The sequence below is a fragment of the Ranitomeya imitator genome, chromosome 5, assembly GCF_032444005.1.
Source record: "Ranitomeya imitator isolate aRanImi1 chromosome 5, aRanImi1.pri, whole genome shotgun sequence".
Taxonomy (NCBI): domain Eukaryota; kingdom Metazoa; phylum Chordata; class Amphibia; order Anura; family Dendrobatidae; genus Ranitomeya; species Ranitomeya imitator.
Genome location: NC_091286.1, coordinates 43818447 through 43833560, shown reverse-complemented (window position 1 = coordinate 43833560; position 15114 = coordinate 43818447). Strand labels below are relative to the sequence as shown.

The 15114-nt window shown below is 45.9% G+C and overlaps 2 protein-coding genes across 3 annotated transcripts in view; one reads left to right on the top strand and one right to left on the bottom strand.

The window, feature by feature from the left end:
• CAMKMT (calmodulin-lysine N-methyltransferase) overlaps positions 1–13310 on the bottom strand; it is a 553085-nt gene extending 539775 nt beyond the window's left edge. The window contains exon 1 of the mRNA XM_069768616.1: positions 13075–13310. Within this exon, the coding sequence (XP_069624717.1) occupies positions 13075–13218 (144 nt within the window). The 5' untranslated portion in view covers positions 13219–13310. The remainder of the gene's footprint in view (positions 1–13074) is intronic.
• An 86-nt stretch (positions 13311–13396) lies between these two features.
• PREPL (prolyl endopeptidase like) overlaps positions 13397–15114 on the top strand; it is a 45215-nt gene continuing 43497 nt past the window's right edge. The window contains exon 1 of one of the 2 annotated variants that reach the window (XM_069768615.1): positions 13397–13435. The gene's annotated coding sequence lies outside the window, so the exon portion shown is untranslated. Of the gene's footprint in view, positions 14156–15114 lie in introns of both variants that reach the window. The other variant, XM_069768614.1, reaches the window with a different exon arrangement.

Below are 15114 nucleotides of genomic sequence, written 5' to 3'. Positions count from 1 at the left end.
ATGGCCTGATGTTACTGTGACGCTGTAAGAATCTGGCTGCACTCGGATGTCACCCGAGTGCAGTCCGATTAGAGCATGTATATTCAAACGGAGAGTGGACCCACTGGACCGTGATGACGAACCCCTCTCGGACGAGCTGACCAGGTGGACCGCCCCCTATACAGGGAGAGTTAGGGGCAGGCCCGTGAGGGACTATCGCCACGGAAGCTGGAGGGTCGACTGAGAACAGATGGGAACACAGCAGGCACAAAGGGAAAGAGGGAACAGAAAGGAAATACTGAGACAAGGGAGAAGATGGGAACGCTACAGAGGCACGGAGACTGGCAGGACAATATGGAGAGACCGAGGCTGACGGGAGCAAGGAAAAGATATAGGAGCCGGGCAGGTACTGCAGAGGAAAAGGAACTGAAGGAACAAGACAGGAACACAGGAAACAGGCAGGCACTGCAGAGGGCGGAGGAGACCCAAAGTCATAGAGCTAGGAACGCTCAGAGACCACAGGTGGCCAGAAGCACTTGTAAACACAAATGAACATCAGGCACAGAGAAGCAGCAGGAAGCAGTTTACATAGCAGCATGGGAGCTACTTCCGGGTTACAGTCCTCCAGGATGACAGAGAGGACAGGAAAGAGCGCCAACAGAGGAATCAGATGTGCGCACGCGCAGAGCTGAATGCGGCGCGCGCGCGCACCCGGCGAGCTGCAGTGGGAAGAGCCGGCGGCAGCAACGGCATGACAAGGTTTTTTTGCCGCAAAAAAAAAGCATGCGTTTTTTCGCGGCAAAAAGACGCCGCTAGAAATTACTACATGTTGCATTTCTGCAACACAACGCATGCATAGAAAAGACGCATGCGGCGGCAAAACGCATGCAAAAAAAGCATGCGTTTTTAATGTTAAGTATAGGAAAAAAAACGCATGCTTTTTTGCGCTAAAACGCAGCGGCAAAAAACGCAAATGTGAAACCAGCCTTAGATGTATGAGAGGCTTATGCTTGGGATCTAAGGGGTAATGTTTCTCCTTGCGAAGAGTGACTGTCAGTGTAAGGAAGCTTGTAGGCCATGTAATGCCATCTATAGAAGAGAGAAGGGACAGTGACCCCTGAGCCGCCTCACTGCTCTAAAAAAATTCAATGTGCAGGTGAAGTCATACGAAGAGGGTTATCTCACTCTCTCTGACTGCTGTAGTGTCTATCTTTATGGTCCAAACATGATACATTCCTGTTTTATGGCAAATAAACATCACCATCAAGGTTGTCCACTTTTGGGGAGTTTTGCATGTATTTGGGGTTAAAAACAATTTTTGCAAATGGGCTTCAATTAAAAAATTTCCACCGACGGGTTTTACATCCTCCGTGTTGAATTGTCTATTGCTGGCTGCAGAATGAGTTAACTGAGAATCCATCAGTTTGTTCATTCTGACCGCCTTATGGAAGAGTTTGCAATGAAATAATAATAAAAATAAATAAAAATAATAATAAAAAAATACATAAAAATAATAATATGTCCCCCTTCCCAGCCCACCCCCAAGGTGGACAACACCCTTAAATGAATCACAGAATCTCTGCAAATATTTTTACTGTACTGTTAGCAACAAAATATTAGCAAAAATCTATAATATGCAATGATCCCTTTGTCATAACATCTGGCACATCGGTGGAGGTCCTAACTTTTGGACTCCATTTACTCTGGATCAGTAGGGCCAATACATTAAACAGTTTTCAGCAAAATTCTGGCATAAAATGATCTGGAAGGGGAGTTGCCGAATGCAGATGACAAATTCACTACAATTTTTGACAGGTGAAAGACGCGCCAAATACATCGTGGCCCCAACGATATGATCAAAACTAGAGACAAAATTGTGGCAACAAAAAGAAAAAGATAAATAAACAACGATCAGGCTTCCTATAGTTAAGGAACTACATTACATAGATTCAAAAGAATCGGATTCCTATCTACACAAACCCTAACAGACAGTTGTCCAACACTCATGCAATTTTTTACCGGTTTCTAACTTTTTTTTTTTTTTCTTGCTATCTATGACTTATACTATTAAAAGTCTAACTGGTTCCTACAGCATTTTATAGAGTCTCTAAAGGAGTTGTGGGAAGCTTTTTATTGCTAATGTGTTTGATGATGCAATTGAAATCAGTGCTGTGCAATCAGAATTGGAGTCGGTATACAATAGACCGACTCCTAAAATATATAATAAATTGGGTACCGTAGGTCAATGCAGTTTATTTTTTTCATAAGAATTTGGGAAAGTTATCAAATCTACTATATAATTGCCACTTCCGTCTTTCTGTCTGTCTTTTTGTCTGTCTGTCACGGATATTCTTTGGTCGCGGCCTCTGTCTGTCATTGAAATCCAAGTCGCTGATTGGTCGTGGCAAAACGCCCACGACCATTGCCACGACCAACCAGCGACGGCCATAGTCTGGCAGCGAAATGGCCGCTGCTTTACTGCCCTGCAGTCAGCGGTGAGCGCTCACGCAGGGTTAATGCCAGTGGTAACGGACCGCGGTGTAATGCACTTCGTTAACGCGGCTATTAACCCTGTGTGACCAACTTTTTTTTACTATTGATGCTACGTATGCATCCATCTTGGCGCCTCGGTTGACGAGACTTCCGGGTCCTGATCTCCGGCGACATGTGCCATTAATGGCGATTCTCCACAGCTGTGTAGGTTTTTTATTTTTCATAAGGGATACAGGAACAGATCACACCATCTCAGCCCCCCTGACAAACCCCATGCGAAACGTGCGTAGGGGTTACACGTGCGACGGGCATCACAACTATGGGTAAGAATTACTGAATTACTGAAGTAATGTGATTTCTAGTGGATGCCATGTGTTAATACGGATTGGATTACATTTATTATATGTCACATTGACCGTACTTTAATTGATATGGCTACCCTTTATCACTATCTAAATTCTGGGTATATTTGAAGGCACTGTCACTTTACTAGTAATGGTATATCATTGTACTCTATCCTTTTTGGTTGTGCTGTCTGTATGCATGTGATTTGCCCCACATGAGCCTTTGTCTTGCTTCAAACTCTGTATGATATGACTATGTTTTTATGCCATTTCGGTGCCTTACATCTACTAGTAGAAATAAAATTATTTTGATTTTACTTCTTTTTGCATTGTGGTACTCCAATTTCTTTCTTGTCTAAAATATTTTCACTGTGTAGACACATCAAGGGATCTCCAAACGTCACATGGTATCCGCCAATTACTCCAGCCAGTTTGAGTTTAAAAAGTCAAATGGTTCTCCTTCTCTTCCAAGCCCTACCATGCGCCCTAACAGTAGTTTTCCCCCAACATAAAGGGTATTGAGCGCTCGGGAGAAATTGCAACAACACATTTTGGTGTCCATTTTGTCCTGTTACACTTGCGAAAATAAAAAAATGTTGGGTCTAAAATAAAATTTTGGGGGAAAAAAGTTAAATGTTAATTTTGTACCTACCATATGTCATTGATTCCTGTGAAGCACCTAAAGGGTTAATAAACTTTTTGAAAGTGGTTTTAAGCACCTTGAGGGGGTGCAGCTTTTAGAATGGTGTCACTTTTGGGTATTTTCTGTCATATGGACCCCTCAAAGTGCCTTTAAATGTGATATGGTCCCTAAAAAAATGGTTTTGTAACTTTAGTTGAAAAAATTAGAAATCGATGGTCAGCTCTTAACCCTCCTAACGTCCTAACAAAAAAAAAAATTATGATTCCAAAATTGTACTGATGTAAAGCAGACATGTGGGAAATGTTATTTATTAACTATTTTGTATGACACAACTCTCAGTAGTGGATGTTGCTGAGTGAAAATGGTAAACTTCCGTTGTAGTGACCAGTACATAGAATCATGGAATCTTAGAGTTGGAAGGGTCCTCCAGGGTCATCGTGTCCACCCCCTGCTCAATGCAGGATTCACTAAACCATCTCTGACAGATGTCTGTCCAGCCTTTGTTTGAAGACTTCCATTGAAGGAGAACTCACCACCTCTCTTGGCAGCCTGTTCCACTCATTGATCACCCTCACTGTCGAAAAGTTTTTTCTAATATCTAATCTGTATCTTCTCCCTTTCAGTTTCATTCCACTGCTCATTGCCCATTTCTCCATTGCCCAGCTCATACTTCTGGAGACACGCACCTGTACATTAGGCGGGCTCTCATCACTACAGCAATGTCTAACATGTGGGTGCTAAATGTGGTTTAGGCACACTGGGACTCAGAAAGAGGGGGCATTTGGATTTGGGAGCGCAGAATTTGCTGAATTTTTTTTGCAGGATCACATGTCCACAATGCCTCCATCTGCCTCATTAGTTATAGGAAATCTTCCCTGGGAGTTCCGTCTGAATCAAGTATTTCAAAGATTTACATGGAAACCCCGATGTAAGCACTTAGCGTAGAGTGCAGGATAAATGTGCGCCAAGTCTTACTGTGATGTTTAGGAGGCAGAATAAACAAATCAACAGCATGCGAGGAATTGGTTTTATTTACTTTTTATGCCGTTCCTCATGCGGTATAAGTGATTAGGTGACTTTATTCTTTCGGTTGGTGTTATTACAGAGATACCAGATTTATATTGGGTTATGTTTCGCTGCTGTCACACACTAAAAGACTTATTTTTGCAAAAAAACAAGTTCTCGCATCCCCACATTTAAACAGCTATAATGTTTCCATATTTCGGCCAACAGAGTCATGTGATGGCTTGTTTTTTTGCAGGACAAGTTGACGTTTTTATTGGTATCATTTTCTGTCACATTACTTTTTTTTTATTGCTTTCTATTCTGATTTTTGGGAATTAGAATTAACAAAAAACAGCAATTCAGGAATTGTTTTTTGAGGTTTTGTTTATTCCGTTCCGTGTGTGGTAAAATTGATAAAGCAGCTTTATTCTTCAGGTCAGTATGATTCCAGCGATACCCTATTTATATATTTTTTTAATGTTTTGGCGCTTTTACACAATAAAAATTTTTATAGAAAAAAATAATTTTTGTATCGCTTTAGTATGAGAGCTATAACTTTTTTCTTTTTTCGGCGACAGAGCTTTATGGCAGCTTGTTTTTTTGCGGGACAAGATGACATTTACAGCCGTACCTTTTTTTATTTACATTCGTCTTTTTTATCGCATTTTATTACACTTTTTTTGGTCGGCGGTATGATCATTAAGCATTGTTTTTTGCCTCGTTTTTTATTTTTTTTTTTTTACGCTGTTCACTGAAGGGGTTAACTGGTGGGTCAGTTTTATAGAGCGGGTCGCTTCGAATGCAGCACTACCAAATATCTGTACTTTTTTGGTTTATTTTATTTTTTTGATAAATGTATTTATTGGATTCATATTTTTCTTTTTTTCGACGTTCTTTATTTAGGGATTTTTAAAAAACTTTTTTACATTGTCTTTGCATTTGCACTGCAGAATTTGGAGCAGGCAGGAAAGGAGGCGTCTCAGCTCATTCTCTGACCAGGCACTACGCCACTTTCCTTGAAGGACCTGACAGCCATCTTGACGGCCATGGGAACCATCAGCACAACGCGCTCGCATCGCGTTGTGTTGATGGGAGACTACTCCCTGTGCGATGCTCCATAGAATATCTTAAGCACCAACTGTCATCTCCTATTTCCGTAATGTTAAAGCCTGTCTTCACTGAATACAGAAGTTACAGATGTTTCACCATGATTTGAGAGTGAAAGATCAGTCCAGGAGGCTAAAGAAGCAGATTTCTCTGATAAGATAAACTATAAAGTTTCTTATCTTCATGTGCGCTATTGATTCATGACAAATGAAAATGGCAGTTACTCATTCAATCCCATGGTACTACCCCGGTGTATGCACGTCATTAGTCATCTGGTGTACACATGGAAAACTTATCTTTCACAGTTATTGTACTTCTGGCTCCCAAGTGCCACTAAAAACATGAAAGGGTATTATCATCTGAGACATTTCTGGCTTATTTAAAGAGGTTGTTCACTTATCCGACAATTCCTTCTCAATCTCTATTTTTCCCCCTTGTAAAATAGTAAGCGGGGGTAGAGTAAAGTAAGTGTTGACTGGCCGCAGGCATTGTGTGACATAATGTCAGGCGATCACCGGGAGAGCCAGTGCTGACATCGATGGAACGGTGGCGACACCAGAGGCGAGTATAGGTGTTATTATTTTACTGGGGAGAATCAAAGAGATTGAGAAGGGGTTGTTTGAGTACTGGAAAACCCTTTTAAAATATATGCCATAAATGCCTGATAGATCATGATAGTGCAAGTATGGGAAGAATAAGGATCGATTTTTGCAATCATGGAGGAGGCCATGATGGCACGTGTCTCTCCCCATCGTAACCTCAACTGTCGGGAACTACAGAGAAAAGAGCCACATGCCTAGACTGCCACCTGTAGCTCATATGCCCCTTTGTGGATTGCCAAATAGGGATCCCCATTCTCCGAAAAGTTTATTGGGAGCGAAACAGAGATGGTAGCCTCCTCCTCCTACATGTTAGCAGCCGCACAATAACAAGCATGTCTATGACCAAAGGTTTGGGGGTGCACACAACGGCAATGATGGCCACGTATGGCCCTCCAAGGTCGCAGGTATTTAATGGTATCGATCTGACTTGCTGCAGTCTTGGATGTCTCCCAAAGCTCCCATACATTAGACTTTGTATGTCTTACACTGGCTATGCTTCTGTTGAGTATAGGCTATGCTTCCGTTGAGTATAGGCTATGCTTCCGTTGAGTATAGGCTATGCTTCCGTTGAGTAAAGGCAATGCTTCCGTTGAGTAAAGGCAATGCTTCCGTTGAGTAAAGGCTATGATTCCGTTGAGTATAGGCAATGCTTCCGTTAGGTATAGGCTATGCTTCCGTTGAGTATAGGCAATGCTTCCGTTGAGTATAGGCTATGATTCCGTTGAGTATAGGCTATGATTCCGTTGAGTATAGGCTATGCTTCCGTTAGGTATAGGCTATGCTTCCGTTGAGTATAGGCTATGCTTCCGTTGAGTATAGGCTATGCTTCCATTGAGTATAGGCTATGCTTCCGTTGAGTATAGGCTATGCTTCCATTGAGTATAGGCAATGCTTGCAGTTTTTTCTGCCCCATTATAGATAGATTTTATGTCCTCAGACTTTAAGGATCCTTTCACGGCTTCTTTATCTTTAGACGCTAGCGATCAGCATATAGAATTCTGTATCTTCGTTTAAGCAATGAAAATGATCATTGAGGGTTTTCTATGTTTTTTTTATTTTTATGAACTGTAATAAACCTCACAAAGAGACGGCACATTAAGAGCCCATCATCCTATTGACTATCTGTTGACAGCAGATGGGGCTCAGAATGGATTCCTGCCTATACAATTCTTCTCAATGTCACATCATGGCAGACAATAAAACGACAAGCACTTGACCTCGCCGAACAACGGATTAAGTGTTCACCCTCTCATGTCATCAAGAACGTAGGAGAAGAAATATTTTATGGATTTCAGAGAGCTGCTTTCCTCCTACCAGAAAACTAATAGCTCAAGTCATTAGCAGTCAGATAACTCTGTGCCTCCGCATAACCTCCTGACGGATCCATAAAGCCAATGAGATCCACTTCACATCTCTACAAGGTCCAATCGTGACTTGTGTAACCAGAGGAGACGGCAAGGATAGGAAATATTAATTCTTCAGTCTCAAGCACGAACGACGGTCACTTTTTATTTTTTACATGTACTGTATGTGCAGAGATGACTGTGACTATTTTTCCTGACAGTTTACATAAATCTAAAGCTTTTGTGTAGTCTAAACAGATTAGAAAACTGTAAAATGAAATATATGAAGAGTGTATAGTAACTAAGGCAACCAATTTATAAAATGCACTACAGTGGGAATGTTTAATCCTCACCTACTCCTCAGGGGCTGGCCTCAACTAAAATACATAAATAGGTGCAAAAAACAAACAATACACTCCCTTACCATACACCCACTGCTCTTCCACACCAGTTTTCTTGCTGATTTTCCCCGCCAGTTTCCTTGTTTCTTCTTCCATCGAGGGGTGTCAGGTGACCACAACAGTCAATCAGTGGCTGCTGACTGGCGGCAGTGGTCATGTTCTGTGTGAGCTGGAAGAGCCAGCTCCACCCTTGCTCACATCTACTACAGTCCAGCTCCACCACTGCTCACATCTACTACAGTCCAGCTCCACCACTGCTCACAGCTACTAAAGTCCAGTTCCACCCCTGCTCCAGTCCAGCTCCACCACTGCTCACATCTTCTACAATCCTGCTCTAGCCTTGCTCCCATCTGTATTACAGTCCAGCTCCACCCCGTTCATATCTACTACAGATCAGCTCCACTCTCACTCATATCTACTACAGTCCTGCCCCACCCCTACTCACATCTACTACAGTCCTGCTCTACCCCTGCTCACATCTATTCTACAGTCCAGCTCCACCTGTGCTCACATCTATTCTACAGTCCAGCTCCACCTGTGCTCACATCTACTACAAAGCAGCTCCACCCCTTTTCACATCAACTACAGTCCAGCTCCACCCCTACTCACCTCTATACTACAGTCCAGTTCCACCCCTGCTGACATCTATACTACAGTCCAGCTCCACCCCTGCTGACATCTATACTACAGTCCTGCTCCACCCCTACTGACATCTATACTACAGTCCTGCTCCACCCCTGCTGACATCTATACTACAGTCCTGCTCCACCCCTGCTGACATCTATACTACAGTCCTGCTCCACCCCTGCTGACATCTATACTACAGTCCTGCTCCACCCCTGCTGACATCTATACTACAGTCCTGCTCCACCCCTGCTCACCTCTATACTACAGTCCATCTCCACCCCTGCTCACATCTCCTACAGAGCATCTCCACCCCTCCTCAAATATATACTACAGTCCAGATCCACCCCTGCTGACATCTATACTACAGTCCTGCTCCACCCCTGCTCACCTCTGTACTATAGTCCTGCTCCACCCCTGCTCACCTCTATACTACAGTCCTGCTCCACCCCTGCTCATCTCTATACTACAGTCCAGCTCCACCCCTGCTCACCTCTATACTACAGTCCAGCTCCACCCCTGCTCACCTCTATACTACAGTCCAGCTCCACCCCTGCTCACCTCTATACTACAGTCCAGCTCCACCCCTGCTCATCTCTATACTACAGTCCAGCTCCACCCCTGCTCACCTCTATACTACAGTCCTTCTCCACCACTGCTCACATCTCCTACAGTCCTTCTCCACCCCTGCTCACATCTCCTACAGTCCTTCTCCACCCCTGCTCACATCTCCTACAGTCCAACTCCACCCCTGCTCACATCTCCTACAGTCCTTCTCCACCACTGCTCACATCTCCTACAGTCCAGATCCACCACTGCTCACATCTCCTACAGTCCTTCTCCACCACTGCTCACATCTCCTACAGTCCTTCTCCACCACTGCTCACATCTCCTACAGTCCAGATCCACCACTGCTCACATCTCCTACAGTCCTTCTCCACCCCTGCTCACATCTCCTACAGTCCTTCTCCACCACTGCTCACATCTCCTACAGTCCTTCTCCACCACTGCTCACATCTCCTACAGTCCTTCTCCACCCCTGCTCACATCTCCTACAGTCCTTCTCCACCACTGCTCACATCTCCTACAGTCCTTCTCCACCACTGCTCACATCTCCTACAGTCCTTCTCCACCACTGCTCACATCTCCTACAGTCCAGATCCACCACTGCTCACATCTCCTACAGTCCTTCTCCACCACTGCTCACATCTCCTACAGTCCTTCTCCACCCCTGCTCACATCTCCTACAGTCCTTCTCCACCACTGCTCACATCTCCTACAGTCCAGATCCACCACTGCTCACATCTCCTACAGTCCTTCTCCACCACTGCTCACATCTCCTACAGTCCTTCTCCACCACTGCTCACATCTCCTACAGTCCTTCTCCACCCCTGCTCACATCTCCTGCAGTCCTTCTCCACCACTGCTCACATCTCCTACAGTCCTTCTCCACCCCTGCTCACATCTCCTACAGTCCTTCTCCACCCCTGCTCACATCTCCTACAGTCCTTCTCCACCACTGCTCACATCTCCTACAGTCCTTCTCCACCCCTGCTCACATCTCCTACAGTCCAACTCCACCCCTGCTCACATCTCCTACAGTCCTTCTCCACCACTGCTCACATCTCCTACAGTCCAGATCCACCACTGCTCACATCTCCTACAGTCCTTCTCCACCACTGCTCACATCTCCTACAGTCCTTCTCCACCCCTGCTCACATCTCCTACAGTCCTTCTCCACCCCTGCTCACATCTCCTACAGTCCTTCTCCACCCCTGCTCACATCTCCTACAGTCCAGATCCACCCCTGCTCACATCTCCTACAGTCCTTCTCCACCCCTGCTCACATCTCCTACAGTCCAACTCCACCCCTGCTCACATCTCCTACAGTCCAACTCCACCACTGCTCACATCTCCTACAGTCCTTCTCCACCCCTGCTCACATCTCCTACAGTCCAACTCCACCCCTGCTCACATCTCCTACAGTCCAACTCCACCCCTGCTCACATCTCCTACAGTCCTTCTCCACCCCTGCTCACATCTCCTACAGTCCAGATCCACCCCTGCTCACATCTCCTACAGTCCTTCTCCACCCCTGCTCACATCTCCTACAGTCCAACTCCACCCCTGCTGACATCTCCTACAGTCCAACTCCACCCCTGCTCACATCTCCTACAGTCCAACTCCACCCCTGCTCACATCTCCTACAGTCCTTCTCCACTACTGCTCAAATCTCCTACAGTCCTTCTCCACCACTGCTCACATCTCCTACAGTCCAGATCCACCACTGCTCACATCTCCTACAGTCCTTCTCCACCCCTGCTCACATCTCCTACAGTCCTTCTCCACCCCTGCTCACATCTCCTACAGTCCTTCTCCACCACTGCTCACATCTCCTACAGTCCTTCTCCACCCCTGCTCACATCTCCTACAGTCCAACTCCACCCCTGCTCACATCTCCTACAGTCCTTCTCCACCACTGCTCACATCTCCTACAGTCCAGATCCACCACTGCTCACATCTCCTACAGTCCTTCTCCACCACTGCTCAAATCTCCTACAGTCCTTCTCCACCACTGCTCACATCTCCTACAGTCCAACTCCACCACTGCTCACATCTCCTACAGTCCTTCTCCACCCCTGCTCACATCTCCTACAGTCCTTCTCCACCACTGCTCACATCTCCTACAGTCCTTCTCCACCACTGCTCACATCTCCTACAGTCCTTCTCCACCACTGCTCACATCTCCTACAGTCCTTCTCCACCACTGCTCACATCTCCTACAGTCCTTCTCCACCCCTGCTCACATCTCCTACAGTCCAACTCCACCCCTGCTCACATCTCCTACAGTCCAACTCCACCCCTGCTCACATCTCCTACAGTCCTTCTCCACCCCTGCTCACATCTCCTACAGTCCAGATCCACCCCTGCTCACATCTCCTACAGTCCTTCTCCACCCCTGCTCACATCTCCTACAGTCCAACTCCACCACTGCTCACATCTCCTACAGTCCTTCTCCACCCCTGCTCACATCTCCTACAGTCCAACTCCACCCCTGCTCACATCTCCTACAGTCCTTCTCCACCACTGCTCAAATCTCCTACAGTCCTTCTCCACCACTGCTCACATCTCCTACAGTCCAGATCCACCACTGCTCACATCTCCTACAGTCCTTCTCCACCCCTGCTCACATCTCCTACAGTCCTTCTCCACCCCTGCTCACATCTCCTACAGTCCTTCTCCACCACTGCTCACATCTCCTACAGTCCTTCTCCACCCCTGCTCACATCTCCTACAGTCCAACTCCACCCCTGCTCACATCTCCTACAGTCCAGCTCCACCACTGCTCACATCTCCTACAGTCCAGATCCACCACTGCTCACATCTCCTACAGTCCTTCTCCACCACTGCTCAAATCTCCTACAGTCCTTCTCCACCACTGCTCACATCTCCTACAGTCCAACTCCACCACTGCTCACATCTCCTACAGTCCTTCTCCACCCCTGCTCACATCTCCTACAGTCCTTCTCCACCACTGCTCACATCTCCTACAGTCCTGCTCCACCCCTGCTCACATCTCCTACAGTCCTTCTCCACCCCTGCTCACATCTCCTACAGTCCTTCTCCACCACTGCTCACATCTCCTACAGTCCTTCTCCACCACTGCTCACATCTCCTACAGTCCTTCTCCACCACTGCTCACATCTCCTACAGTCCTTCTCCACCACTGCTCACATCTCCTACAGTCCTTCTCCACCCCTGCTCACATCTCCTACAGTCCTTCTCCACCCCTGCTCACATCTCCTACAGTCCTTCTCCACCCCTGCTCACATCTCCTACAGTCCAACTCCACCCCTGCTGACAGAAGAGTGTAGTGCTATACTGAAATCAGCTATGAGCAATGGCGGACCTGGACAGCAATCAGCCAACAGAAGACAGTGGAGCTGAACTGTAGTCTAGCCCTCCTTTCATGCAGCCATAGAGCTCTGCCCCTACTCACACCTGACTGTACCAGCTTCACCACCCACCCACAGTCCCATAGGGTAGAATACGGCATCGACAATCTTTACCCAATGGATTGGAAAATTAACTTTTTTGGAACCACGGATGAAATGTTTTTAAACAGGACTTATCCAGCAGAGACCCGTCATTTGTAGATAGATTTCCCTCGACCATCTAGTGAACCCCCCAGACTGTGGGTCATTCTTCATAGTTTGGTGGGATTTTCCACACATGTGTTTCTTATTGTTCAGGGCATTAGTAGTTTTATTCATGATCAGCTTCAGAAGACACAACTCTAATTCATTAAGGGCATTCTTCAACTATAGGCTAAACACAAACTAAGATTATATGAGCAGCTGTACAAAACTGCATGACCCCTTTAAGGATGTACAAGAGTGGATGACCCCTTTAAGGAATCACTACAGGTGGCCAGAAGGGTCATAATTAACCATGTGGGAGCGGGAGCTTTCCATTACCTACAGGTAGCCACAAGGGCCAAAACACATCATCATTATTTCAGCTTTCCATTACCTGCCCGAGCATTTTCCAGCGAGCTCTTGCAGCGCCGTGTCTGCCTCTGCTTGCCGCATCCTCCTCCTGCTTTCGCGCTGTGTCACTCGGGGTTGCCGCTCCGTCAGGTGGAGTCCTCCTTTGCTCTTCTCTTTCACCCTCCATCTTCCTATTACTGTCTTTTTTTTTTCTTGCCCGACCGCCTGTCAAAAAGCGACCAGGCTGCTTCCGAAAACAAACAACACGCGATCCGCTTGTAAACACGCCCCCTTTCTCCAATGAAGCAATCAGAGCTCAAGGTTGCATTAAATGCCGGAAACTGGTGTCTAACTTGTCTGACGTCATCAGAAGGCGACTCTCACGTGTGTAGAGCGTGACAATGGTACTGTGCTGCGTGGTTTTCGTTTCTCGCTAGTGCGCGGCTCCCGGCATCTGTGCGCCTTGCGGTGACCCGCAGCCATTTACACTGCTGAGGCGCAGAGAGCAGTGATGGAGCGATGTCGGGGCTTAGTGGGCCGCTCATCTGCATTGCTTTCCATGCACTACCCCAGTTTTCATATGTCTTAAAGGGGTTGTCAAGGATTTTCCAAAATTGGCGTTAAAGGGGTATTCCAATCACAATATGTAGCGGATGTAATAATAGCAACTACCTCCAATTGGCAAATCAGAAGAACTGCACTACAGTTCCATTTCTCTCACCCAATGTGCAAGCGACTGCAGTAGCTTAGGTATCCATGGTAATGACCACTAGCTCGCTGTAAATGTGGCCAGAACCATGGATGCCTAAGCTACTGCAATGCCCTGCACATGGGGTAAGCAACATGGCTAATCAGAAGAACTATGCTATGTTTCTAATTGGAGGTATTTGCTAATACTATTACACCTACTATATATTGAGATGGGATCCTGGAGATGGGGAATACCCCTTTAGAATAGAGAGTGTTCTAAAATAAAGACATGGCCGTTAAATTTGCCTTGAAACATTCGTCCCTGTGGTGGCCGGTGACCGAATAACTGCAAATTACACTTTTTTTTTATTTCTACATTGTTTATACAATGAGTTGATTTTACGTTTATATTGTCATAGACTGGACTTCTGCAGGTATGCAATAGTGTATATTTAAATTATTTTTGTATTTGGGGGGGATTAAAGCTTTTTGTTTGTTTTTTTTATTTGTAAAATCTTAATTTTTTTTTTTATTTTAGTCCCCATAAGAGACCCGCACTCTCAATCACTTTATACGGCAATACTACAGCAGTATATAGTGACATTCACTCTTTCCTATCAAGCCAAAGTACAGGCTGGCAGTGACAAAAGGTCCATAGCTGCCATGGAAATCTCTAGGTCAGGGGTCCCCAACTCCAGTCCTCAAGGCCCACCAACAGGTCATGTTTTCAGGATTTCCTTAGTCTTGCCCAGGTAATAATTGCATCACCTGTGCAATGCAAAGGAAATCCTGAAAACATGACCTGTTGGTGGGCCTTGAGGACTGGAGTTGGGGACCTCTGCTCTAGGTGATTGCTTTGAGGTGGCTGCGGACATAGGAATGGACTCCTACGTACCCCACAGTGTAACAGTTAAAGTGACTGTGAAATCCAAGTACAGGTGCTCGGTGCTTCGCGGCGGGGCCGATCATTGATATTCATCTTCCCACCTGCTTATTTTCCCTTTATCTCCTCCCCCCTCTTCTGTGATTGACAGCTCTCTCTCATAGAGGCAGAGATAGAGGTACATTAAACGGGGAAGAAGGTGGATATAAATGATTGGCCCCTCTGAGAAGCACCGAGCGCCTGTACTTGGCTTATAAACAGTCATTCTGTGCTGACCGTCCCTTTAATGAGAGCCAGTCATGTTAAAAAAAAAAACAAACCTGCAGATAGAGGGTTAAGAGTGCAGGTTAATTGCGTATTGAAAAAATATGAAAAAGTGGCACTCGCCATCCATAAAGTCTTCCTTTATTTTCATAGCATTAAAACAGGGACAGGAGGAATCGGGGGTTGTGTACTGGACGACGACCTTTTCACATAACACAATGCTTCTAGGGGTCCTTACTAAGAACT